The sequence below is a fragment of the Aptenodytes patagonicus genome, chromosome 20, assembly GCF_965638725.1.
Source record: "Aptenodytes patagonicus chromosome 20, bAptPat1.pri.cur, whole genome shotgun sequence".
In the NCBI taxonomy this organism is placed as follows: Eukaryota; Metazoa; Chordata; class Aves; order Sphenisciformes; family Spheniscidae; genus Aptenodytes; species Aptenodytes patagonicus.
Genome location: NC_134968.1, coordinates 5375487 through 5400241, shown reverse-complemented (window position 1 = coordinate 5400241; position 24755 = coordinate 5375487). Strand labels below are relative to the sequence as shown.

Here is a 24755-nt window from a genome sequence, read left to right as displayed (position 1 = left end):
AGTACTTTTGTCCTAAAACTGAATATTTACTTTTCTTCATATCTACCCTTTAAATACATTAACATCAGGATGGTTATGTGGTTCCTTAGTCCTTCTAGACTAAAACCATATTGCCTTTGAGTCACATTTTCTGGATTTTTGGTCTGTCTTGTTCTTCCCTGAACTGACTCGCCACCCTTTGCATCCCACTTGAACTGCAGTGCCCCAAACTGAATGTGATGTTCAGATAAGTAGAAATCTGTTGGTTTTTTTTGTCTTACAGTTTTCCTGTTCCTATGCCACTTCCTTAGAAAAACTTGAACTTGACTCATGTTCAGCTAGAAGTCCTAGATCTTTTTTTAGCACTAGTGTCAAATCAGTTTTTCATTCTTTTATTATACAACTATTTCTGCCTAAATGCGGAACTTTGCATTTGTCCTCACTAAATTACACCACCACCACCACCCCTTTTTTTTTTTCCAGATCACTCCTCCCATTTGGTAACATGGTGGGTTCTTGCACTCTGAAACTGTATATTGCCTGCAGATTTAGTACCCACATTGTACTCCTTCGTTCAAATCACTGTTGAAACCGTCCGGTAGTACTGGAACAGAACAGACTCCTTTGGAGAACCCTTGGGGTTTCCCTTTTGAGAAGGAGCCTCTGGTTACTCAGAGCAGTTTTACAGATGGTTTCACAGCCACCTGTTTCATCTAGTCCAGGGGAAAATTGCTGAAATCTCATTCTTAATTATCAGTTGTGATTATGAAAGTTGACATCTTCTAATGTTAAGATTTCAGACAGGCTGCTTATCTCCCTTTATCATAATGTTATCATTGCTGTGAACTGAATTTTTAAATGCTCCAGTTTAGGTGCATCTTTGACACGTCCTCTGAAGCAAGTCTCTGGACATACTGTGACCTTCTGAGCTGACTGGGATCCTCTTTTGAGTTCTCTCCTTGGATAGTGATGAGACTTGGTGGGCAGTAGGCTCTGCCAGCCTGCGGAATATGGCACTCCTTTTGCAAGGGCTACTTAAAAAATAATATATATTAATGTTATAAGAATACAGTTTTACCTTGAAAAACTAAGGTGGGCCTTTATGACGCTTATTAATTGCTTTTCCCCCCACCAATAAAGTTAGAAGTGGGATAGCAAGGGCTAACAATGAAGAGAAAGAAACGAATGGACTTTAAAACCCAGTGTGATGAAAGTATGTAAGTTTAAAAGACTTACAGCCACCCCTTACAAGCTGGTGCTAGTTATAGACCATGTTGGCCTAAATGAAAGTTGCCTTTCATCTCATAAAAATAAAAGTAAACATCAAAACAGTCTAGCAGGACTCTATGTGGGGCTTATCTCACGGGTCAGGCTGGCTGGCAGTGAAAGGTGTGCGACCCTGTGGGACTCTCACCTGACCATCCAGGGTCAGCCCAGCCGGCGCGGGACGGGACCCCCCGGGTGGAGTAAAGCCACCGGTCCCCGTTCAACGTTCTCTGCCGCCTGCAAGTCCGAGGTGGTGCAGAAAGAGGAACTCGCGTGGTGGTGGCTTGTGTTTGTCCTGTGGAGGGTTTGGTGCTTGTGGTGTTGAACTGGGATGGAAGGGAGCTGGGTTTTGTCCTGCACAGGGTAGTGTTCAGTGACAGCATGTTGTTACAGGCTTTAGAGGACTTGATTCAGCATAGTTGAAATATTATGGAGCAATCCGTGCTGCTTTTCGATGTTGATACTGGAAAAGCCATATCCGACAATCAGGGCAATGAATTACATTGTTTGTTCTATCTTTGATGAAGGCTGGCTTTGCTATTGTCAAAGTCTGTAGGGAAGGGGGATGTGGAACTGGTTCTGATGTATAGCAAAGGCCAGTCGAACTCGAATGAGTAACACGTTGATCCCGTAACAGATGTCACTGCGGTGTGCTAAGGGGAGGAACGTGTTATGTGCCACTCTTGTCATTTCTGTTCTAACCTCGTAATTCCTGCTAAGCAACCAAACCTCATTCAGATGGCTGGGGTGGACTGACGTCTCAGTGTTTTCATGAGGAAACAGTTGTGTCTGCATAGACTTTTTTCTTTCTGAGTAAAACGTGGTTTGATTTGTCCCCTTAGGAACCCTATTATGTCCGTTGCATTAAGCCCAACGATAAGAAGTCACCACAGCTTTTTGACGAGGAGCGTTGCAGGCATCAGGTTGAATACCTTGGCCTTTTGGAGAACGTGAGAGTCCGCCGAGCAGGCTTTGCCTACCGCCAAACATACGAGAAGTTTCTTCACAGGTAAGGAGGGTGCTGGCACGTGACTCAGTTCAGCTCTTCGCAGGACAACTCGGACGTTGGAATGAGGTGTGTGCTTTGGCTGTCTCCCCTTGAGTGAAGAGTAACTCTTAAGTCCTCTGGGCTTCTGATCCTCCCTCTTGAGCATATGGGTGGTGGTGTGTTTGGTTTAATATCTGCTGTTGGGTGTGATAAAACATGAGTCGAACACGGACTCTGGTTGCTCTCATTTTGTGGCAGCAGATGTGTTTAGAGGTGCCTGTGTGGCACTCAGGCTCAACTTCTTTTCTGCTAAAATTCATTTGCTGTATTACTCTCTGCAGCAGGAATGTGTAATGAGGTTCTTCCCCAGAGCATAACCCTAAAACCAGAGCTAATTAAATTCTGTTTTCTCTCTGAACATTGTCTAATTGTTGCAGCAAGAGAGACAGACAGACATTGTGTGTCTTGGGAAGTGCTTGATGGCACACAGTGACATTATACGTGTGCAGCAGGAAACCTCCAGACTTTAAAACTGAAGTCTGAAAAAGGGACAGTAACATGACCCCATTAAAACGTGTTTTTGATACTTCTTGCCCTCTTAATTCCTCCCAGACTTGTGACAAATGAAATGTTTTAGATTGAAATTTGTCTTAAGGCTTCGGTAAATTAGCATGGGTACTAAGAATTCAACCTCTGGCTGATGAAATAATGAATTGATTTTTACTTCTGTTATTGAATCAGGTGAGATAAAGGCCGTGAGGGTATAAAAAAATTAAACTATTCAAGCAGGTGGGATGTCATGCATTAGAAACGAAGTGCTGTTGAAAGATCTTTGGCTGTTCACAGTGGAGATTTGTCTGGATATTTCGTGATACCTGAAGTGGAATGAAAGGGTCTGGCTTGCTAAATACAGCCTACAGTGCTGTGTATCAGTTTTCTTAAACATTATGCAGTGGTTAGAGCGTGCTTTCGCCCTCACATGTGGAATTCATTACAATTTACTCTTAAGATTTGTGTAATTACTATTAATATAAACAGCTGCTTTGTTTGTAACGAATGTTTGATGAGCTCCAGTAACCTTAAGGCCAGAAGTGGTGTTTACAGCCACTAAACCAAATTAGCACATGGCAACTGGTACAGCTTTCGGGCTATTGTAACATTTGTTCTGCCGGACCCTGGAGTGGGATTAAACATCGACAGTGTACAGTATCAGACACTGTATTTGCATATCGCGGTATTGCTCCGAGTCCGGTCTGCACTGACTTTTCTAAATTAAAAAACAAAAATTCTTCTGGCCTGGATATTGTTTTTATTTTTTCCAAAATTCTTTGTTCCTTGTCTTTGGGTGAGACATACCCTCTTACAGGGGCTGGGGGATATGATTTGTGGTACAAGCCGCACTTTTTTTGAGTGGTTTTTGAACAGGGATCACAAGGGATTTCTGTTCCTTTATATTAAACAGGCTTATTGGGGGACTGGGAACATGGAGGAGACTCCAGGCCCTTCGGCTCTGGACTCTTGCAGTGCATGTGGGACACATTTTAAGATAGATCTAGAGTAACTCAGCGAGAGGCGATGTTGGGACGTAACTTTGCCATCTGTTTGCTTACATTTGCAAAAGATAGTACAAAAGTTCAGTCCCACAAACAGATGTTTAACTCCCTTACAGGGCCCTGAAGCTTTCAGATTTTCTGAGCCCAAAACAGATAGCTGTATTTTGTTTTGTTGATTCCTCTTAGAGGGGACAGGAGATACATATCGAGATAGATATATATATATAGATAAGAGATACATACATACATACATACATATATATAAAAATATATGAGTGCATGCATGCCTTTTTTATATATATGTGTGTACGTGTGTATATAAAAACCTATAAAAAAATAACTTTCCTTTCTGTAGGAAAAGAGTTTGTTGCTATTTAGCCCTAAAATACTGTAAGGTAGTTGATATCTCCTATCTACCAGTAGGAAGTGAAGTGAAGCCCAGTTAAGACCATTAATAAATGTCCTTTTCAAGCTTTCCTTGAGATGAAGAGGACTTTAATTTGAGCTCTGTGCAAACCAGTCTGCCCTTACCAATTTGTAGAAAGTAAGATCTAAATATTTTTTTTGTTGGACCAAGAGATGTTGTGCATTCACTTGGTAACTACAACTTCCAGTTGTGTGAAACGCATGTCAGGGCCGTGGATCTTAAATAGACGTGATGCATTATTTTGTTTTAATATACAACTTACTATCAAAAAAAAGCTGGTTGGATTTCAGAAAGGGGTATGTGTGCGGGGCAGGGGGAAGCGCGGCGCCTGCGAGGCATCTGCAGGCACGGCTGCGTGTGAGCGTAATCCAACACTTTCACCATGAAGGCATCCACATGCCTATTTCCAGGCAATGTTAAACATAGCGTGTAAACGACACCGAGATAGCTGCGAACCGCACGGTGGTAAGAGGAGAGTATCGCCCTGCTTCACGTGCAGACCTGATATTTTTCATTAAAGCTTCATAATTCAGTGGCTCGCAAAAATCTTGGTTCTTAGGAGAGCTGTACTGAGAATTGTAAGCTCTAGTAGCAACCTCACGTGTGCCGGGTGTTTCTACAGCTAAGTACGGAGAAGAAGAAGGAGAAACAAAGGTGGTGTAGAAATGGATGTTTAATGTATAAGTCACCTTGAAAGCTGTCGAGATCTTCAGGCAGGAGAGGGGAAGGGTTGTGGTGTCAGTGAGCAGATTTATTTTGGGTTCTGCCTCACTATAATTAGCAGCGAGGTTGGGATTTTGACTTGCTGTGGCATCCACATCGTGCTGTCTGCTGCGGGGAAGGAGTTCGTGGCATTGCACTGCACGTGCCATGGGAGGAACAAAAGGATGCCACGATATTCCACCGCCGGTCCCACCACCTGTGGGCTAGGAGGCAGGTGGTCAGTTTGCCTCGGGATGTCTTAAATACCATAGCCCTGTTTTTTGTTGTAAAGGAGGAAGAGAATTTAACATCTTTTGGGCAGGTTTTCAGTTCTCTGACATCTTACCCCTTTTTTTCTGGCCCCATCGGCGCAGCAGGCCTGTCTAATAACGCGTGGGTTTGCACTGCCTCTCTGGTTGTCTTCCCCCCCCACCCCCCTGATGCAAATGTCTTGAGGTGGAAGATTTTCCCAGTGAATTAATTATTGCAGGAACATTTTCCTGATGAGAATAGGAAAGAGAAACCAGTGTAAAATATTTATGTCCTGTGTGTATGTGTATTTGAGAGAAGGAATGCTTTTGCCAGCCAAGTATAAATGCAAAATGTTTTGTGAGTCTGAAGAGGGTTTTTTTAATATATCTGTTTTGTTTATCGGTAAGATCCCTAGTCTGCGTGCTGTAACCCTCACACTGATGGTGTTCCCTGCTTAGACGCTGTGCACACCTCCATTTTTTTCCCCTCTTCGACAGCTTATTCAGAAAGGCTAATTTCATGAATGAAAGCCACAGTGTGATGTATTTCCATTCAGGCTCATTTTAGTCTGTTTTGTGACTCCTGCAGTGCACCCACTCCCCAGTAAAAAGGTTTACTGCTGCATCCATTTAATAGTAGCTGAAAATTCTGAATGTCTAAAACATTGAGATTGATGCTTGACTTGGATTGTGGGCTTTTAAATAGAGAAGTGGTTAAGATTGCTGCATGCTTGTTTTATTTAGAACATGAATGCAGGTACTATCACAGTGAAAAAGTCTATTACATTTTTGATTATGTCCATAAATCTTATGCAGAAAATTCATTGTTGCTTTTTGCAAACGTCTATTCACCTAATCAGCACTTTGCAAGGATGGTAAATCTTACAGAGAGCAGAGTCTGATGCAGTTATTTTCGTGTTTGATTTGTAGTTGTCTTAGTTCCAATCTGCATTCTCTCTCTCGGTGTCAAAAGGAGTCTGGAGAGTAAGGATGGGAGGGAATGATTGAACAATGATTACAGGCAGTAGTGGTGTTTGCACAAACTGTGGCAGTCAACTATCTGCTGCTTTGGTAAATAATAAAATTTGTTAGAAATGGCTGCCAAAATGATGAACAAGAACATTATTTGCAGAATTTTTAAATCTAGGTTTTCTGACTAAAAAATTGATTGCAATTGGCTTCTTATGCAGAATGTGAGCAAACCAAAGCTTTTCTTCCTCGCAAAAAAAATTAAAATTGAATGCTGAAAGTGTGAATAATGGAACTGCCAAATCTGCAGGAAAACAGTGGTGAAGTTTGTCACGTTGCATCAGTTCGGTGTTGATGAAGTAAGCTTCTCACGATGTTTTTTTTTTCAGTGTCTCACAAAATCATGCCTCTCATATTAATTTTCCTTGGATTTTGAGGATCATGATTCCTACACAGGATGTCTTGAGGCTTTTCTCTATAAAATTATAATCAGTTTTATTAGAATTTAGATCATAATTATTTCTAAAATGCGTTGAAGGTTGGCCTTCTTGAGAATCTAGATGACAAGTTTACATTTGTAAATTGTACCGTGTAATTCCAGGTACAAGATGATCTCGGAATTCACTTGGCCAAACCATGACCTCCCTTCAGACAAAGATGCTGTGAAGAAGCTCATAGAGTGTCATGGATTTCAGCACGATGTTGCTTATGGCAAGACCAAGATTTTCATCCGCACGCCTCGAACTCTGTTCACCTTGGAGGGACTGCATGCCAAGATGCTTGTGAGGATTGTCCTCTTCCTACAGAAGGTAAAGCTGAGTTTACTGCATTAAAACCTCAGTTCAAGTTCCTTAAAACACCTTTGCTGTCTTTTCAGGCTCACTTGCAAAAGTGACAAGCCCGCACAAATTCTAGAATACTGCAGTTTGATTACTGCTTATTTTTTTTTAAAGCTCTTTCAGTAGTGCTCTCTGTAGCTGCATTGAAGTCTTGATGTGGTGTGAGGTACCGTGAGCTGTAGGACCTTTAAGTTTATGGGATACTGTTTAAAAAACTTGCTCTTTACTCAGTGGAAGTAGGCTACGTAGAAACTTAGAGGAACTTTTATGGATGAATGGATGAGTGATTCACAATGGATGTTGAGACAGGCTTACATGCATAAAAGTTTTTATTAGTGGATCCGTAGCTGATGGCATACGTCAACTCTAATGGTAAAACTCTTGGGGGTGCAGGGAAAGGAGGGAGGGGGGAAGACAGATTGAGAAAAGGGACAGGGAAGACTCTCCACAGTGGCCAGCTAGGAAGAGAAGGGAGAGGATCCCCAAATGAGCATCCTCCCAGAGCGTCCTTTCTGGTGCAGCACGTGATCTCTCTCATCATACCATTCCATTAATTACTGAGTTTTTATCAGGACCTGAGCGAAATCCCTATTGTTTTTTCTTATGATACTGTTAGTGCTGACTGGAGCGTACAAGGATCAGGGGCAGATGCTCGTGCATATTGGTTTATTAAGCTCTGAGCATCCATATTATTGAGTCCCCTAAGGTAAACCAAAAAATACAGCCGAGGGGTACAGAAAGAGGGGGTGATTTGCACACTAGCGGCAATCGCTTCCCGTAAGAACCTGCTATAACATGCAGTATTGGGGTTTGCAGGCGCAAGCCTTAGGAGAGTTACAGCACAGGAACAAGGGCAAACACTGCTGCAGAGGCTCTGGAAAACACTGCCCCAGCAGCTTGGGTGAAAGGGTGACAGAGGGAAAGGCAGTCTACAGAACAGAAAATAGAAGGCCCTTAGCATTACAAAGGGCGAGACGTGTAAGACACTGTGCAACAGGACCTGTGTGCTTGTCTTTCCTCTCTGTACGTGGGGTTTGGGCTCGAGATCTTTCTGGTTTTACCCTTAGGATAAATAATTTTACATTCTGTGACTTCAGGGCAAACACATTCTCAGACTTCGCTTACGAAGGTACTCTTCTAAGCCACGGGAGTTTGTTGTGACTTGGCTAGCTCCTAAATCATTTAGGTGCTTTCTGGGGCCAGAGCAACACAGTAGAAGCTGGGTTTGTAACCTCAAAAGCAACATACACCGGAGGGGAAAAAATACAAGAGCTGGTTTTAGTACTTGCTGAAAACTGTGTTCTGTATGAGTGTGATCTGTCTAGCAAAGAGCAACAGCTTCTGACTTTCACAGCTGCAGAAATGGTGGAACTGACTTTGTCCTAACTGACAGGGATTGTTGACTAGTTCAAGATTTTTGGAAATGTTTTTCTTAAAACGCATTTTTCCTTTGTCATTCTTGGAACTCGGGAAACAACAGAACTTCTGAAACCCTTTTTGCCCGTCAGAAATAGAAACTGCTGACAGATGGGTATAAAAACTTCACAGAGAAAAAGCCTGCTCTAAAGCTATGCAGTTAACATAAGTTTGTACAAACTTTCTAAACCTGATGGACTGAATCACTTCTGGTGAAGAGTAAGACCCTGAAGGAAAAGTTATCCACTGCAAGCTTGAATAGGTTTGTGAAACACTCACATTTCTTGTGTTTACAATGTGTGTGATCTGGTTCCCTTTCTGGAAAGCAAAACAGTTTGACCAGTATGGAAGGAGAAAGTGTCAAGTCCAGGGTTGCATCTCTGTTGGTATTTGTTGTGCCGGATTGCATGGTTTATCTTTAGTAAGGAATTTTGTAAGTTTTGTGTATATATATGTGATTGGTTTTTTCTGGAAATGCAGAGCTCAGGCTGCCTAAAGGGTGCAGGACCTGCCTGTTTCTGAGCTTTGTGGTTCAGCGTTTTCTTTCCTTTTTTTTTTTTTTAGCAGTGTTCTGCTTGCCCTGCTGATGAGCTTCACAGCAGCTTTCTTGGACTACTCGTCATCTTCTTCCAGGTCTCTTCCCTGGAAATGGCAGCATACTTTTCCAAAAGCGTATTCTGGCTTATTCTTTTGGAGTGAAACGGGGCTGATCTGTGGGGCCCCCCTCATACACCTCTGTTAACGTTTTGCTGGATTATTAGTTGCACTTCCACCGTGCTCGCTCTGGTTTCTCGGGAGCAGTTCCCCTGTCTGCAGCCTCTTTTCTAAGCACGTTGGTCTTACTTGGTGCATTCAGTGAGTTCGCTGGGTCATGCCATTCATCTGGAGTCTCTCTTTCTTCCCATAGTGGTATGAGGCAAGCTAATGAGTTCCTTGTTGAATAATGCTGCAGGGGGGACGCCTTGCTCCCAGGTGACCCCAGTTTTCATGTTAAATGTCTGAGGAATTGAGAGGTGACCTTTTTTGCAATTGAAAGGTGCGGTTACTGGAGAATAATTTAAAAGACCCAGCCTGTCTGTGCTGTGGAAACAGATGATTTCTCACTGCAAAGTGGGCACTGGAGCTCCTCCTTCAGATAAAATCCACCGAACAGTGTGAGGCACAATGTTGACAGCAACATGTCAGTTCTTGTGAGTTTGCTGGCCTTTCCTTTAGGTGGAAACTTCAGAATTATATAGTCTGGGCTGTGATCTGGACTGGGCTCAACAACCTTGGAAGAGAGCAGGGCTAAAGATTTTTTGCCTCTAGAAGGTAAGTACATGGTTAGGAATAATGGATCAACTCTCTGGCTCTGTAAGGGATTTTGCTGTAATGGTTTTGTGTGGCATCAGGCATGCTGGATTATATATAGAATAACTATAGTGCTTTTGGGGCTTCTTTTATTGCGACAATCAGCAAAAGTGACAAAAGTTAAATTCCCGGTGCACGTTGCCCTATGGCTTCACAAACCTCCCTTCCCTTTTTTCTCCTCTCCCTGGAGTGGAGAGGGACTAATATAAGTCTACATCGAGATGTCTTTCTCTTCTGCACAAAGTATTGAAAACAGGACAGGTGGAGTCATCTTTTTGTTATTCCTCCCTGAGAAATCTCGTGAGATTCTAATTCACCTAATAAAAGATTTGTGGGGAAAAGACAAGCTCCTTCTCAAGTGCTCAAAGTACTGAAGACTTTGAAGAAAACTGGATGGCCAGAGCTCTTTTTCTGTAGCTTAGCCCCGCTGCGGTTCACCTGTATCTCTGTTTATACGTACTGGATGTTCTTCAACCAGGCTCTAAAATGCTTGCAAAGTGATGGAGAGGAGCTCTTTAGAGTCCTGGAACTTGCAACTCAAGACAAGAAACACTAATGAATCTAAACGCTTACTGAACGGCTCGTTAACGAAAGAGCAGGTGTTGGGTTGATGTCTGTAGGTATGTAATTGGATACCTTGTACAGTGTTAAATCCCTCTGGAAAATGCTTGAATTTTTCTTCCGTTTTCTGTATTTCTCTTGTTTTACTGTTAGATCTCATTGTCTGCTCTATCAGATCACTGCTGCCAGTAGGTGGGGCAGTTGGAGACTGGCAGTGCTGAAAAAGGAACAATCAGCACAATAAAAAATGAAATCAGAGTAAGGATCTGAAGAGGCCTTCACTATACTCTGAAAACATCAAGGCAATTTTGCCTGTATCTTAATTTCTGTTCTCAACTTGCTTTCAACTGTTCATGAAGAACTCACACGAAAATGTAGTTCTTGCTGCATTTTCCTTACTTTAGTTTTGCCTGTAAGAATCAAAGGCCGAGTAAGGCAAACTGTGATACTTCTGAGAGGCACAAGATTATATCTAAAAGGAAAGAGAGAGATTAACTTGCTTTAAAAAAATAATTGAGCCTTCTGTTGCATTGGAATTCCTCAAATTTGAATTTAGGAAAAGGAAAAGACAACTGGAGATAAAATGTGGTGTTGTGACAATAGGCACTTGTGTGATAAAAACTGAGGGAAAATGTAAGGCGTAGCCTTAAAAGCAGCTGATCACAGGCTGGGGTCCAATAACATTCTTCTTTGCACAGGAATGCTTTTAAATGAAAGAAGGATCTGCATATAATGCATATAGCAGTTCTGTTTCTTAGTAGTTTTAAATGTACATCTTCATTTCTAATGATATATATTATGTGGTGTATTGCTCTCATGCAAATCACAAGACTTTCAAAAAGAGATTCATTAATTATCCTAAGGGCTTCGTCATGTGAGTAGCCTGTAAGCCGTAAAATAATGCTGGTTCCTTTGTTTAGCAACGATAAGAATTTGCTTCATATAAGTTTAGTTAAATTGAATTAAAACTGACTTCCAGTTTAAGAGGTGATTTTACTTTCTTTTGTTCCATGTCTCCTGGATGTCTTCTCCTGTAGCTTTATCTTCAACGCTCCTTTTTCTTCTCTAATAAAATGTTAGTGGGATTCCAGGCTGTGATTTTACTTCAGACTGAACCAAGTCAGTAAGCAGATGTGATGTGATTTAACCGTGGCAACTTGCTGGCTCCAGGAGAATTTAGCAAGTGAGAGCTGTCCGGTATTAGAAAACCCATATGGCAATGGAGACATCGCTGTCGGAGTCAAATCGAATGGTCATTTTAGAAGCACCAGCTGAGAACATCACTGCTTTTTATGTGGTGCATTCGAGCTTATTTACTATACCTGTGGTCTTGCCATCTATATGATTGTCTTCATGAATGCAAATGGAGCAGCTCTAATGTTAATAATAAAACTAAAAAATAAAATTAAAAAAAGCTGCCATTAAACTCCATTGCTTTTTCTGCCCTTGGAAACATTCCCACATACTCATTAGCTTTGCAGAATAACGCTTTGTTCAAGAAAAAAAGCCCAGCCAGCCGGCACGTGCGGTATGCAAAGACGATGTATCTTGTCAATATAATTTAGTGCACTATTTCAGTGTAATTTTATCAGACCAGTACAGCTGCATATGGTAATTGCTTCACTAAATCTTTACTGCCTAATGCAGAGGAAGCAAGAATTGTCCTTGCGTTGCAGCCCAGCACCTCCTCGGACAAAAATCCTTGTGCACAGAAGCCCTCTAAGCCCAGGAGGTCAGTGCAGCTGGAAGGAGGCAGCGCTGGCCCCGGTGCCTGCTGTGGGTATCCTAACGCATCCTCATGGCACGGCCGAGCGGCCTCTCCGTGCCCGTCCATCCTCCGGCAGCGTGCCTGCGTTCGCCGCGGGCGCTGGGGTTTGCAGAGGCTGCTCTCGGGAGAGCTGTCGCTCACAGCCCCGCAGCTGCAATCACCATGGCAACGTTCCCCGAACCCCGGCGGGGAAGAGCAGAAAAAGAACCGTGGCTGACTTGTCATATTTAATGTTTCACCTTCCCTTTCTTCTCCATCCCCATGAGCCCTTGAAGCATGGTGCGGTGGGAGGCATTAACCACAAAGGGAAGCTTTCACTCTGACAAAGGCGGCGTTTTCATGTCAGATTATGGATGGGCAGTAGTAATCAGATGAGGGCTTTGGGTCAGTGACCCAAATAAAGGGTGATGCAATGCGTTTGCCATCCGGACTCAAGGCATTTACCATCTTGAGGGAATGTGTTTTGTGAAGTTTTGAATATAAGTGGAAATAGGTATATAATTACATGTGGATTTGTACCGTGAACGGAGGCTTTGATCTTGAGAGGCTTTGGCAGGGAGAAGCTGTGAAAGGAGATGCTGTAGCTCCTTCCAAAGGCGCAGTACGTGGGTGCTGTGAAGGACCAGGCAAAATGAAGAACTGGATGTATCCGCTGTGTTGACAGTGCCCCTTGCCAGTATGGCCAAGCTGATCTCTCAGCGGACTGATCCGGCTGCTTCTCCCATGCTGCTTGCCTCCCTTGCGCTAGTAGCATCACTTGTCTGCTTCCAGTGAATGCATTGAGGCGTCTCAAACTCAAAAAAACCCCCCAGCCCCACCCCCAAAAAATACCAAAACAACAAAAAAAATCCCACCTCCTACCAAAAAAAAAAAAGAGAAGAGGCTATTTTCTGCCAGTTTAGCTCCACAACCAGCTCACCTTCCTTCAGATGAACATTCATGCTGGTAAAAAGGAGAGTCAGGGACATGCCCGTGGGGGAAAGCAAAAAGGGGAGAATTGGATCCTACCCTTTCGGAAGCAGATGCAGTGGGGCACCTGGATACTTGCTTATTATCTTTTTCCTCCTCCAGGAAATGCTGTGAAAACATGCTCTAATCTAAATAAATGTAAATACCCATTTATTCTTGAGTAAGGGAGGAGGAGAGAGGATACTGTGTATGTGCATCAATATTTAAAAATATGGTCCAGCAACATATGGATAGCAGGGCAGCTGCCTGTTCCAGGACTCTCGTGTTCCAGCTTTGAGACCTTGAGCTTCATGGCTGTTAGAGTCACCTTAAAACTTGGTTTGTTAACTCCCATGTGTGTGGGGAAAAACGATAACAAAAAAAAACCCCACCCAAACTCTTCCCCAAGCCTGTTGCCAGCATCACAGAGAGTATGTTTGTGCTGTGGTGAGTGCATGAACGACTTCAGTAAGCCCAGTCAGAAGCAAAACGCCCAGCGGCAGAGCAGGTAACTGCCCGATTCTGTAAACGCTTTGTCCTGGGCTTGGGCTTTTTGCAGCGCTGCTTGTAAGTTCTCGTAAGTGACGACTGCAAAGCCAGCTGCAGAGCCCGCAGTTAGGTGTTAATGCTGGCCACTGCTCGCTCCGTCCTGCCTGTTCAGGTTTTGCTCTACTTGGTTTCAGTTTGCAGAACATGTCGGAAGGACTTTAAAAAGAGTCTAAATTGCTTTCCCTGGTGGATCAGAGGAATTGAGGAATGCTGCGTCCCTGTGTCCCTCTGGAAATCCCAGTCTCAAATGTGGCTTCTTTCCCCCCTCTTGAACAGGCTTCTTTTGGCAAACATCTCTGCGGTCCCTTGTTTGTTAAGCAAACTTTTTGTAGTTCTGATCTTGTAAATTGAGTATTTCAGATTCTAACTCTGTCCTGTCACGGTTTTGGGGGGCGTTCATGCTCATTCATGTGTATCACAGACAAATTGGGAAGACCAGATTCTGCAACCATTGCTACTGATGCTTCCTTGTTGTTTTCATGGAAGGGAATTATTTTTTGTTGTGCCTGAGCTTTTCATTTTTAAGAAGGTGCTGATCTGCTGTGCCTCGAGATGTCTTTAAGCCTTGTTTGAACTGTAGAAATACTGCCAGTGTGGTGTAAAGTAAAGCAAGCACGAATAGCATTCAGCAACCTTAACTTGGAAAAGATCTTAATTTAACATGATAGTAAAAATACCAGGATCACGTGAACTGTGCCTATGATAAGGTAGAGATGCACAGACAATTTCTGTGCATATCTTCTTTCCCAACAGGACACTGCAGTATAAACCACAGTCCCTTTGAGGGGGTTTGCCACTCTTTCGTGGGGATGGGTAGCGAGCTACTCACATTGGTTATGCAGCTTTGGGGCAAAAATAAGCCTATAGTGATCGATCTGTGTTTGCTGTAATATTTCTGGATTTTTTTCCCCACCATGATTAAAACTGTCCTCCCTGGTAGAAATGCATGTTTTATTGGTATTTGTGTCCTTTAGACAAAGGTAAGTAGCGTTTTCTAGGTCTTTCCATGGCTCTATTTTCCCTGTATCTGCTCTTTGTTCTAGAAAGGCAGAACATTGCTATCACAACTTCATAAATGTAGATGGAGCTTAATCCTCAGCCGCTTCACTAAACAGATGTGGGTTTTAAACTGTAGCAGCTGCTGTGCCGCATCAGACTGAAGGTCCGTCGGGACCAGAGTCATGTCTCCAAGAGGTGCCTCGGGAGGACAGCAGCAGGGCAAGTGTGCATCATGCCTCTCCTTGATACTTTCCCAGTCCCTTCAGACATTTGGACTTGGGATGACCTAAGCTGGGCATGGGGGTTCTTTTATTCAATAACACCTGCTGGGTTTCTCTTCCCTGAACTTGTCCTCAAATGTGTGCCACCAGCTTTTGTGTTTTGTAGCTGCCTTTGGCAAGCTCAGCTAACCACTGCATGGAGACATCTTGCTTTGTTTGGGTCCTTGTATCTGCCAGCTTCACTTGATACCCACTCATTCCTGTACCAACAAGGCAGGACTTTGCTCAGGACTCTGTGAACGTCTGTCACATCCCCTCTCGGCCCTCTTTTCCCACAGAGAAGTGTCCTAGCTTATTTAACTTCTCCATGTTTGGAGATTGTTCTGTGCTTCTGGTTGTCCTTGCAGTCTTTACCAGCAATAAAACATTGAAGATCATGAAATGACCTGTATTTTGATATCTTCAGCAAGAAAAACTCTACCTTGAATTTTCATGGGACGAGAGAAGGTTCCCGCCTTCTTCTAATGGCAGCAGCCTTATTCTGGTGATTGCAAACTTCTCTGCTTCCTTCATCCAGGAGCTTTGGCAGTCCTCTTCATCTGTTCATATAAACTTATCTCCTTTCTCCCAGCATCTTCCTTCCCTGGTCACTGCCAGAGGCAGGAAATTCTGGAGAGTGCAACCAGGGTGGAGTGATAGGATGCCCTTTGTCAGGACAGTGGGGCACTGCCAATAGGGCACTGCTAAGGGCACCAAATCGACCTGGCAACTCCTTGTGAGTAGGATGGCAAAGAGCTTCCTTGAGGCTTTCAGGCTGAACTGCAGCAGCAGTAGCTCAGGCTGGGCCTCGAAGGAAGATGGGTGCAGCAGCACGACATTTGCTGCAGCCGTTGCTGAGCTGCAGAAGGAGCTGCAGGAGAAACCCAGACCGGCTCTGTTAGGGCTCTGCATCCAGCGCGTCGTGTGTACGTGCGCGAGTCTCACGTGTGCGACTTGCTTATAGCCACCATTCCTTTGATAATTTTTATGTTTGTTCTTGGACATGGTCTTGTTAGTACAATCTAATTGATCTCCGAGTGGGACCCTTCTCTCTTTCCTAGCTCGTGGAATATTGTTTCTATTAAGCAGAATGATAGAATGAACATTGTTCAGCTGACTCATGTGAAAAGAGAAAATAGCATTTAGTAAATTAAGCAGCTCTTCCCACTCGCTGTTTATATGCTCTGTAATGTGATCTATTAGAACGGAAGGCTTTGATTTAAAACCGTTTGCCTCAAACCTTCTATGGGATCTGAATTTACTTGAATTGGGAAAACGCAGATCACAAATTGTGGTGTGTGCAAGCACCCGGTGGGTGCTGCGTGTGAATATGAGCCACTCCATCATATCTGTGCTCTGCAAGGAGATGACCCCTTTCAGAAGCAATCAGGTATAGTATAATTAAAGCTTGCTTCAGATTTGAGCATTTATTCAAACTGCAGTGCCTCAGAGGACCCTGTGGCATAACTGCATGTAGCTTCTGCGCTGCACTATTGACTTAAATATTTAATAACCTTTCCTGTTTGAGATCCTTTAAAGCTGTGCAGGAAGGTTCACGCCTGTGTGAATTTCTAGCTCGGTTTTGTTTTATTCTTTTCAGTTTGGGTGCCTGGAGGGCAGCTTGTGCTAGGGCAGCATGAAATATTGATCACGAAACAGTTCAGGCTAGTGTGAAGGAGGGCCAGGGGGAGGAGGTGTGCTGTGTTACAGCAAGCATGAAATAGTTTTCCAAGGTTTAGTTAGTTGCAGAACTGCTCTAAAATATAACACCGGTGTTTAATTTAGACGAGCTCAGTTTGGTTGCTGAATTCTGGGCATTTGTTTGCTTGCTCATATGTTTAGATTGCGTGCTGTGTGGGTTTTCTTCTACATTCATAGAGATTGCAGTATCTAGGTCAAATCTAGATTATCCCTTTTTCCATGGAAGGGAGGTGATCTCGGCATTCTGGGCCCACCCTGTCTGGCCTGCTGGTTTTCCCTGTGCTCTGCAGGGCCCATTTGATTGTTTTCCTTCCTTTCTTTCTTCCTTTTTTTCCCCCCCCCCCCTTTTTTAATGGGAAATTTCTGAGCTTGGAAGCAGACTGCAGTCTGCAAACAAGCCTGTAATGTGTAGATTGGTATATAGGGTTTATATTCTGCTAAGATAATGGACTTGATCTGCGTTAGGTTTCTTTAATCTTAGAAACTTTGCCAGAAGCTCACTGAGGTTTTTAAGCTGATTCTAAAGGCACGTGCGTATCTCCTTTTCCATTCATTTGAATTTTAATTTATTAAATTTTAATCAAAAAACACGTAAATTAAACATACTTCAGAAAAGATTTCAGTACTTCCCGTAAGATAAGATATGACTCTTGGTTTGGATGAATGCTCTATTTCTTTTTGTGCGAGTCCCAGTTTCAGAAGCTGCCAAAGCAGCTGCCACGCTGGGAGGAGGGGGACCACCGATGGGATTGCCGTGCAGGAGGATCTCTCTTGGTCTGGAGCTCTTCGTGGTCCCAGTGGTCGCTTCCACCTCGCTGGCCGTAACTGGAGGAGTAAAAGGGACTGTGGTAAAGGAAACAGCAAGGAACTCTTTTCACTGGAAGCAACCATAGAAATATATACGCCTTCTAACGTTCAGGAGTGTTGACTGAATTTCTTGTGTTGTCCAGACTTTGTTTTCCAACCTTTTCCTTTCTCTCTGTCCATCCTCCTAGCCCTTTAGTCATAATTTCACTTGCCCTCTTAATTTTTCTTCACCTGACCTTTAAGGAGGACAAAGCATAGAGGAGAAGGGAGAGGTATTGAAAGAGATGAGGAGAGACCATGGGTGGGGACTGGATGGGGGGAACGTTGTTTGTTTGTTTTGTTGTTTGTTTGGGTTTTTTTTCAAAGCCTAAAAACTCCTTTTCTTTCCATTTTCAGCATAACCATAGTTATTAGTCTCTGCTCTTGAGTCCTTAATTTGCTCATGGTCCCCTTCCCTGCGTACACACCTTGTGGAGTCAACACACGTTGCTGGTTATTCCCTTTCCTATACCCTGCCCTGCCTTGTCTCCTTGGGCAGCTCTTCTTGTAGAGGACAATCTATTCCATAGCGTGGCCTGCATGATGTCTCTTGCTCTTGCTTGGTCACTAGGCACTGCACTAATTGATGACAAAATCGATTGCTTTGGAGTCTGCTCTTCAGTGTGTCACTTTGAAAATTGTCATCAAACAAGCTTTTCTGTGAGCCTGGCTTCCTCTGGGTTTGTCCTACGCTGCTGGCACCCCACAGTGACGGCAGTCGGTTTTCTTCTTGTGCCCACTTCACTGCCAGTACTCCCCAGTCTTCCTCATCGTATCCTCCAGTCCTTCCCTTGTGTCCTGCACACACCTCCACCTTCTCATCTCCCAGAAATACTGCCAGATCCTTCTGGTATCCTCTACCTGTTTGGCTTGGCACGCAGTCTCATGTGGCTCTGCCTGGGTAGGAGCTTCGCCTGTGCTGGTTGGGATCTGGACATCAAAGAAGGCAGATGGCTCTTGAGTTCATTCTGAGGCGTTTCCAGCAATGTCACTCCAATTTGAGACGCTCTCTACCCTGCTGTTGATTTTTCCTGAAAGATGTATGGACTTGCCTCTTTGAGTCTTCTGTTCCTCTGTCAGATTTGGTTGAAGCTGGCTGGAGATTAAGATATTGGGGCAATCTCAAGAGGTCAGATGGCGACAGGGTTCTCTTTAGTCTCATTTCTATGGGAAGCCACGTTAACCAGAAGTGAAAGCCCCAGAAGGGTGGCAAAGGAAGTATCATTTTATTCTTGCCTGTAGGAGGAATGATACGGGGCACTGCGATTCTCAGGCTTGTTTACCCTGTCCTTGCAAGATTTGCTAAATGCAAGTGCTGAAACTACCAGCTTGCTGGTGTGTAGCTTTGATTTAAGTTCAAGCAGAAAGCTGCTCACTGGTTGTCGAATTTCAGAAAGGTGATGCATGTGAGCTCTTGAATCCTTTCTGAAATATATATGAAAATGGCTTGGACAACATCTTGGGTACAGAGGGCCAAAAGAAAGAAGGAGAATCCTGGATGCACAGATCTTCCTTCTGCTGGGTTTTTGGTACGCTGGTCTCCCATATTTGGCCACGGCTCTACCATTGTCCTCCAGCATAGAACAGAAAAGTAGCTTTTGCAACATGAGAATCTGTTAAATGCTATGATAAACTTAGCTCTGGAAATCTGATTTTTTTTATTTCATTTTACAGTGCTTAGTGTTCTTGAGTTACGAACTGGATGTGGGGGGACGAATTGGAAAGGTGCATTGAGAGAGGTAGTGCTCTCCAATGTCCAAGTCTGAGAAAGGAGTGTGTTGGCAGGAAACACTCCAGCATCCTCGTTTGTCTTGTGTGTGGTTCTGACCCGTTGCTCACAGCTACACAATGCAGAGTACACAAGGTAGCTGCTGAACGAGCAGTTTGTTGCTTTGACAGCCTCCTCTTATTTGTAGGTTTGAACTGTCCCGTGTTTCTGGAAGAGACTGCTAGACCATCGGGCAGTCAGCTTGCCTTGGCAGTTCAACATCACTGGTGGACTGCTTTAAGCAGAAATGAGCCCTCTGGTTGAAAAGAAAAACATCGACCCAGAAAAACAATTAATTTTAAAGATATTTGTACCCCATTCCCTGGGAGAAGTTTCTTCCCATCTTTGGCTTTCTCCTTACGTTTGGGAGGAGCTGCCGTTGTGGCTGTTAGGAAGGTCCTTACTAGGAGTGAGGTTATCCAGTTATGACAACTTGATTTGAGGACATGCTTTTCATTAATAGTTTACTGCTTGTGTGTAGCCAGGGGGCATGCCTTGGCTGGATAATTGGATTTGGAAGGCTAGTGTTTGTAGTAATTGTGACACTTCTTGCTGTGAAGCCAATTTCTGCAGCGATGCAGCTGATACAACATCGGGGCAATCTGTTACAGCGCCTTTGTTCCACAGATGTCTGACTGGTGTAAAAAATAACCCCAGCAAGAGACTTTCCTCAAGAGCATGCCTACTTCAAGCACAAGGAAGCAAAATCAAGACCTTGTTCTGTATCTAAAAACAATTCAAAATGTTTTTGGGAAAAACTGACAGAAGTGAAGCTCTACAAAGTTTTTAGCAGCTTATACAAATTTACCGTGCACGTTCTTTTGTTGAGATCCTTTGTAATGTTCAGAAGGTTGTTCAGCTGCGACCTGGAACCCTTTGTTCCTCATTTCTATTCTTATTGAATTAAAAAACGAGAAGTTGGCAGTAGGTTTTTACCCAGTTTATCTTGTTTACTGTCCATGCATTCCTCGCAGGTACATTTTGTGACACTTCAGTCTATGTTTAAATGTCTCAAGCAATCCAAGTCTTCTTCACTTTTCTTTATAAAGGGGCGAAAATTACTTCAGTACTCTTTAGATGCTCAAGTATTTCATCCTAGTTGCTGATTCTGTCAAATTCATACAGTTTCTGAATCTGATATGCCCTCAGACATAGAAATGCTAGGTTTAAATCAGCCTTGCACACTTTGGGTGAAATCCAGGCCCTGTGCAAGTTGGTTTTAGCTTGTGGCTTCAGGAAGCCCTGAGCTTCTCAGGGGCTCTGGTGCCCCTTATACAGCAACGTTCTTGTATCTCTTGGTGATATGCAGGCTATATAGAACTAAAACAACAATTACAATTGAGTGCACTGAAAGGGATCATTAAGAACAGCATATGTGATGCAGAGGGTGCTGCTTTCCCTCAATCTGTCTAATGATTTCAAAGAATAAATAAGGAAAGCGTTTTATATTATTTTATATGCATGCAGCGTTGAGATTTTCCGTACCAGTCCACTGTTCACCGTTTAACTCGCGCTTTCTCTTCCTGCCGGCTTTGTTTGTCAGGTCAGTACAGCAGTGCTGATTTTCTGCCGCGGTTACAGCGACTGCTTTTTGGGCTTCCTGCTCTTACCTTTCCTGTTGCTGTCCCGTGTCCTGCCTCGCTTCCCCGGCTCTTCCCGTCGACCGCTGAAATAGTCTCTATTCCCACACCCTCCTTAGGAGGGTGGCTCCTGGCAGGGGCTGGGGTCTGATAAGGAGCACGTTGCCTTCGGTCACCGTGCATGTGTTGAGTTGTTCCCCTAGTTGCTTGCTGTGCTTCGTTTTCTTACTTTGCTGTCCAGGATCATTCCCCTCCTCCTCTTCCTACCAACAATATACAACGTACAGTGTAGGAGTGAGCTGGGCTCCATCTGCTTCTCAGCCGTATGGGACTTAGCAGCTGCAGTTTGGTCTTCACCATGCTAAATGTTCCACGGAATGGGGTGGGGTGTAGGGTGATTTCGTACTATTTCGAGGACTGGTTTCTATCTTGGAATAAAGTGTTGGAGGTTGTAGGCTTACAGTCGGTTTGACACGCTAAAACACAAGTTGAGGGATGGATTGGCTCAGCCTTACCATCAGATGTTTGAGCAGCATTGTGTAGGGTCTTGACTCTGTTCTGGCGTGCTAGAACACAAATGTGCTTTATGGAGCATCAAACGCACCAGTGAAGCGGTGGGTGCTCAAGCAACTCCCAGGCTCTGCCGGCGCTACATGGATCGTGTCTGTTGTGAACGGGAGGTATCCCATGCAAGGACAGTGAGGCCAAGGGAGAATGAGGAGGGGTTACTCGGACAGAGGTTGAAAGAAGAGTCTCCTCTGCTTTTGAGGCATTTGGGACCCAAAATCTCTATTTCCTCTTTGAATTTTGAGTGTATAGAGGAGAGCAGCCCCTCACATCTGCTGTACTGCTTGCTACATATAGTTTTTTTCAGCCACATATCAGGATTATCAGTAAAGCTGTCAAGAGAACCTTTGACATCAGCTTCATAAAGTGAATATCATGTTGGAAATTGCCTCAGGTAATTAATTAATTCCTCTGTAAATAGAAGGCTTGATATGCATCAGTGGTGCTATGGGATGTTTCTCAAGAGGGAAATAAACTCTCCAGCAGGGCCCGTAGCGAGCAGTGAAGCACTCTTCGTATGCAGGAGACTCATTATCCTTCCAGTTTAATTCTACAAGGAAACAAAAATACAATCTTCATCTTGGCGGATTATGTTAGAGGGAAAGTACAGCTGTTGTCGAATCCCTCAGGGACGTGCGTGTCAGCTTGAGAGCGCTCAGGTGAACGCGCGTTTCTCTGGTTACAGGATGGAAGCAGCACAACCTGCCCAGCCTGGCTGAGCGCCGCCATGCTTCGTCGTGCATGGGGTCTTCACGTTAGGAGTTGGTAGCACCGTACAGTCACGTCAGCACGGCAAGCAGTCTTCCTGCACTAGGTCCCAGAGTGCCTCTTTGCACGGGGTGTCGGAAGGAGAAGTCCAGAACATGGCGTGTTTCCTGCCTGTGGTGCTCCCCGGGCACAGTTAAGACTCGCAGTGGTGCTGGCGGAGCTGGCCTCCCGTCCGGCAAGTTGGGAGGATATCGTTTGTATGGCATATTTGCTTGCTTTTCAGCACATGGCCTGAATAGATATTCGCCAAGCTATTTTCAAAGCGATTTTTTTTTAATTAGTATTAAAATTGTTTCTCGATACGCTGGTAAACACAGTGGTTTTTCAGTGATGTTTTAATTGGATTTTATTGGCACAGAGAAGTCACTTCCTTTAAAATAAAACTAATATATTTATGGGTTTGAGCAGTATAGAGGGAGTACAGAAAGAAAAAAAATACCCTGCTTTTTATTGCTAAAACTGTCTTCTCCATTGACTCTTAGGTTTGGAGGGGCACTTTGGCTCGCCTTCGCTATAAGAGGACAAAGGCTGCCCTCACGATACTCAAGTATTACCGCCGCTACAAAGTGAAGGCCTACATCCATGAGGTGTCCCGACGCTTTCACAATGTGAGGCTAATGAAGGATTATGGCAAGCATGTGCAATGGCCCACGCCGCCGAAAGTGCTGCGCCGATTTGAAGAGGCACTCCAGACCATTTACCACAGGTACAAAGAAAAACTCTTGTCTTTTCAGTCTAAGCTAGAGGAGTGAACAGCTACTGCTTGTTCCATAAAAGTTGGAAAAGTGACTGAAGAACATTAACTGGACGTCATAGATGAAGAGTCAGCGGCTTTTGGTACCCTTCACCAGGCAAATAATTATTCTGTTTCAAAGACTTAGTCAGGATGGACATTGTATTTCCTTCCTTGGCCCCTTTCTGGTTGGTTTCAAAAGAAAAGAGCAGCTGCTCTTAGATGGGGGGGGAGAGAAAAGGAATCTTTTCGACTTCGTCAAGACTTCTTACAGGAAGTCAGTACTTTTCTGCAATAGAATAAGCAATGTTCTACTACCTACCCGTATTCTATGTGCAGAAGAGGTATTTTATACCTTTATTACAACCTCCTCATATCTAAAAGCTAGTGACTTTTTCTCTGGTAAGTTGTAGGCAAAGAAGTTACGATTCCAATTTGAAAAATGATGACTTCTGAAAGTCACTGAACAAGAGAAATGTTGGCTGGATAGGGCCTCTAGAGATCTCCAGCCCAGCCATCTACTTGAAGGAGGATTAGCACCAGATCCAGATCAAGTCAGCCTTGGTTTTTTCCCCAGCTGTCTCTTGAAAGCCATCCACAACCTATCTGGGTAGAGTCTCCTGCTTTCTGAATAAGCTCAGTTATTGTAACTACAGATTTTTAGCTGCTAAAAGACTTTTCATAGCATTAACCCTGGAGACCTGGTGCTGCTGCTGAAGGCTGGAGTGTGGTGTGGAGTAATGGATGGGCTACCCTACCCTGTTTCATGTTCCAGCTGGCTAGGTTTCAATTGTAGGGCCAAATTCAGCTATTAAAGGAGAATGATGTTGTAAATGAGCCAAAAAATGGGCTTGCAAAAATTTTATTGCAAACAGATGTGCCAGTAGTTGACTTTTGGGTATGGGATGGGGAGTATACCAACCAAACTTGTTAGGAGTCAGAGATGATATGTAACTTTAAAATGATGACTGACGTTTCCAGCTTTATGAGTGCAACGGAAGGACTTCTTTTTCCCCTGACATTTGTAGTCTAGGGGTGTCCTTGTTGTGCTGATCTGGCAGAAGTAGTCCTCATAGTGCGTGGTACAGACTGTGGAGCTGATTCAGGCGTTTTGCGGCAGGTGGAGAGCAGGTGAACTCATCCGGAGTGTCCCACCAGAAGTCCTACCTCAACTGAGGGCCAAGGTTGCTGCCATGGAAGTGCTGAAGGGTCACAGAGCTGATATTGGCCTACAGAGAGCGTGGGAGGGGAATTACATCGCACTGGTGAGTACAAGTGAAGTGATCAATGCAATGGCTGGGGCTTAGGATGCTAAAAGGGTGGAAATTTGAAAAAGTGACTATTAGTTTCTTGGGAGGGAGAAGTACTTTGAAATTTCCTCTGTAAATGGGTTTATGTCGTTTCAGAGTCTTTGACTTCTACTGCACCTAGGAGTGATTTTTCTGAATACTAAGCCTAGCTTGAGCATGACAAGCAGCATTAAAAGATAATGAGTAATGCCATCAGCTGGCTCTTCAAATGGCCAAAGCTAGGAAAGAAGTCGATGTAAAACTAAAATTCTAGATATAATGGGATGTTAAGAAATAGCATAAAATGGAAAAGAACAAAGAAATTCTCTCTAGGCAAGTTGCATTGCTTCCCTTGACTCCGTCGTTCCTTTAAGCATTTTGTTTTGTTAAGGCTTTTTTTCAGAAAGCATATAAAACTCCGGATGCTCTGCCGCTCTTCAACGAGGCAGAGACTGGAGGAAGCCATCGGAGGAGGTGGTGCAGCTGCAGTCCTCTCTGGCCCGCCGTGACGTAATGCAATTACTTTCTTCAGTAAGCAAGAAGAGTTACGTGCCTGTCTTTGCTCTTTCAGAAGCCAGATAACCCTCAGACCACGGGCTCTTTCATCCCTGTCGCCAATGAGCTGAAACGGAAAGACAAGTACATGAACGTTCTCTTCTCCTGTCACGTCCGCAAGGT

At 43.9% G+C, this 24755-nt stretch overlaps 1 protein-coding gene across 1 annotated transcript in view; it reads left to right on the top strand.

Moving 5' to 3' along the window:
- Positions 1-24755, top strand: part of MYO1D (myosin ID) — a 165691-nt gene that overhangs the window by 65552 nt on the left and 75384 nt on the right. Inside the window, exons 15-19 of the mRNA XM_076356932.1 lie at positions 2088-2254; positions 6737-6944; positions 22538-22761; positions 23909-24053; positions 24649-24753. Coding sequence (XP_076213047.1) covers positions 2088-2254; positions 6737-6944; positions 22538-22761; positions 23909-24053; positions 24649-24753 — 849 coding nt within the window. The remainder of the gene's footprint in view (positions 1-2087; positions 2255-6736; positions 6945-22537; positions 22762-23908; positions 24054-24648; positions 24754-24755) is intronic.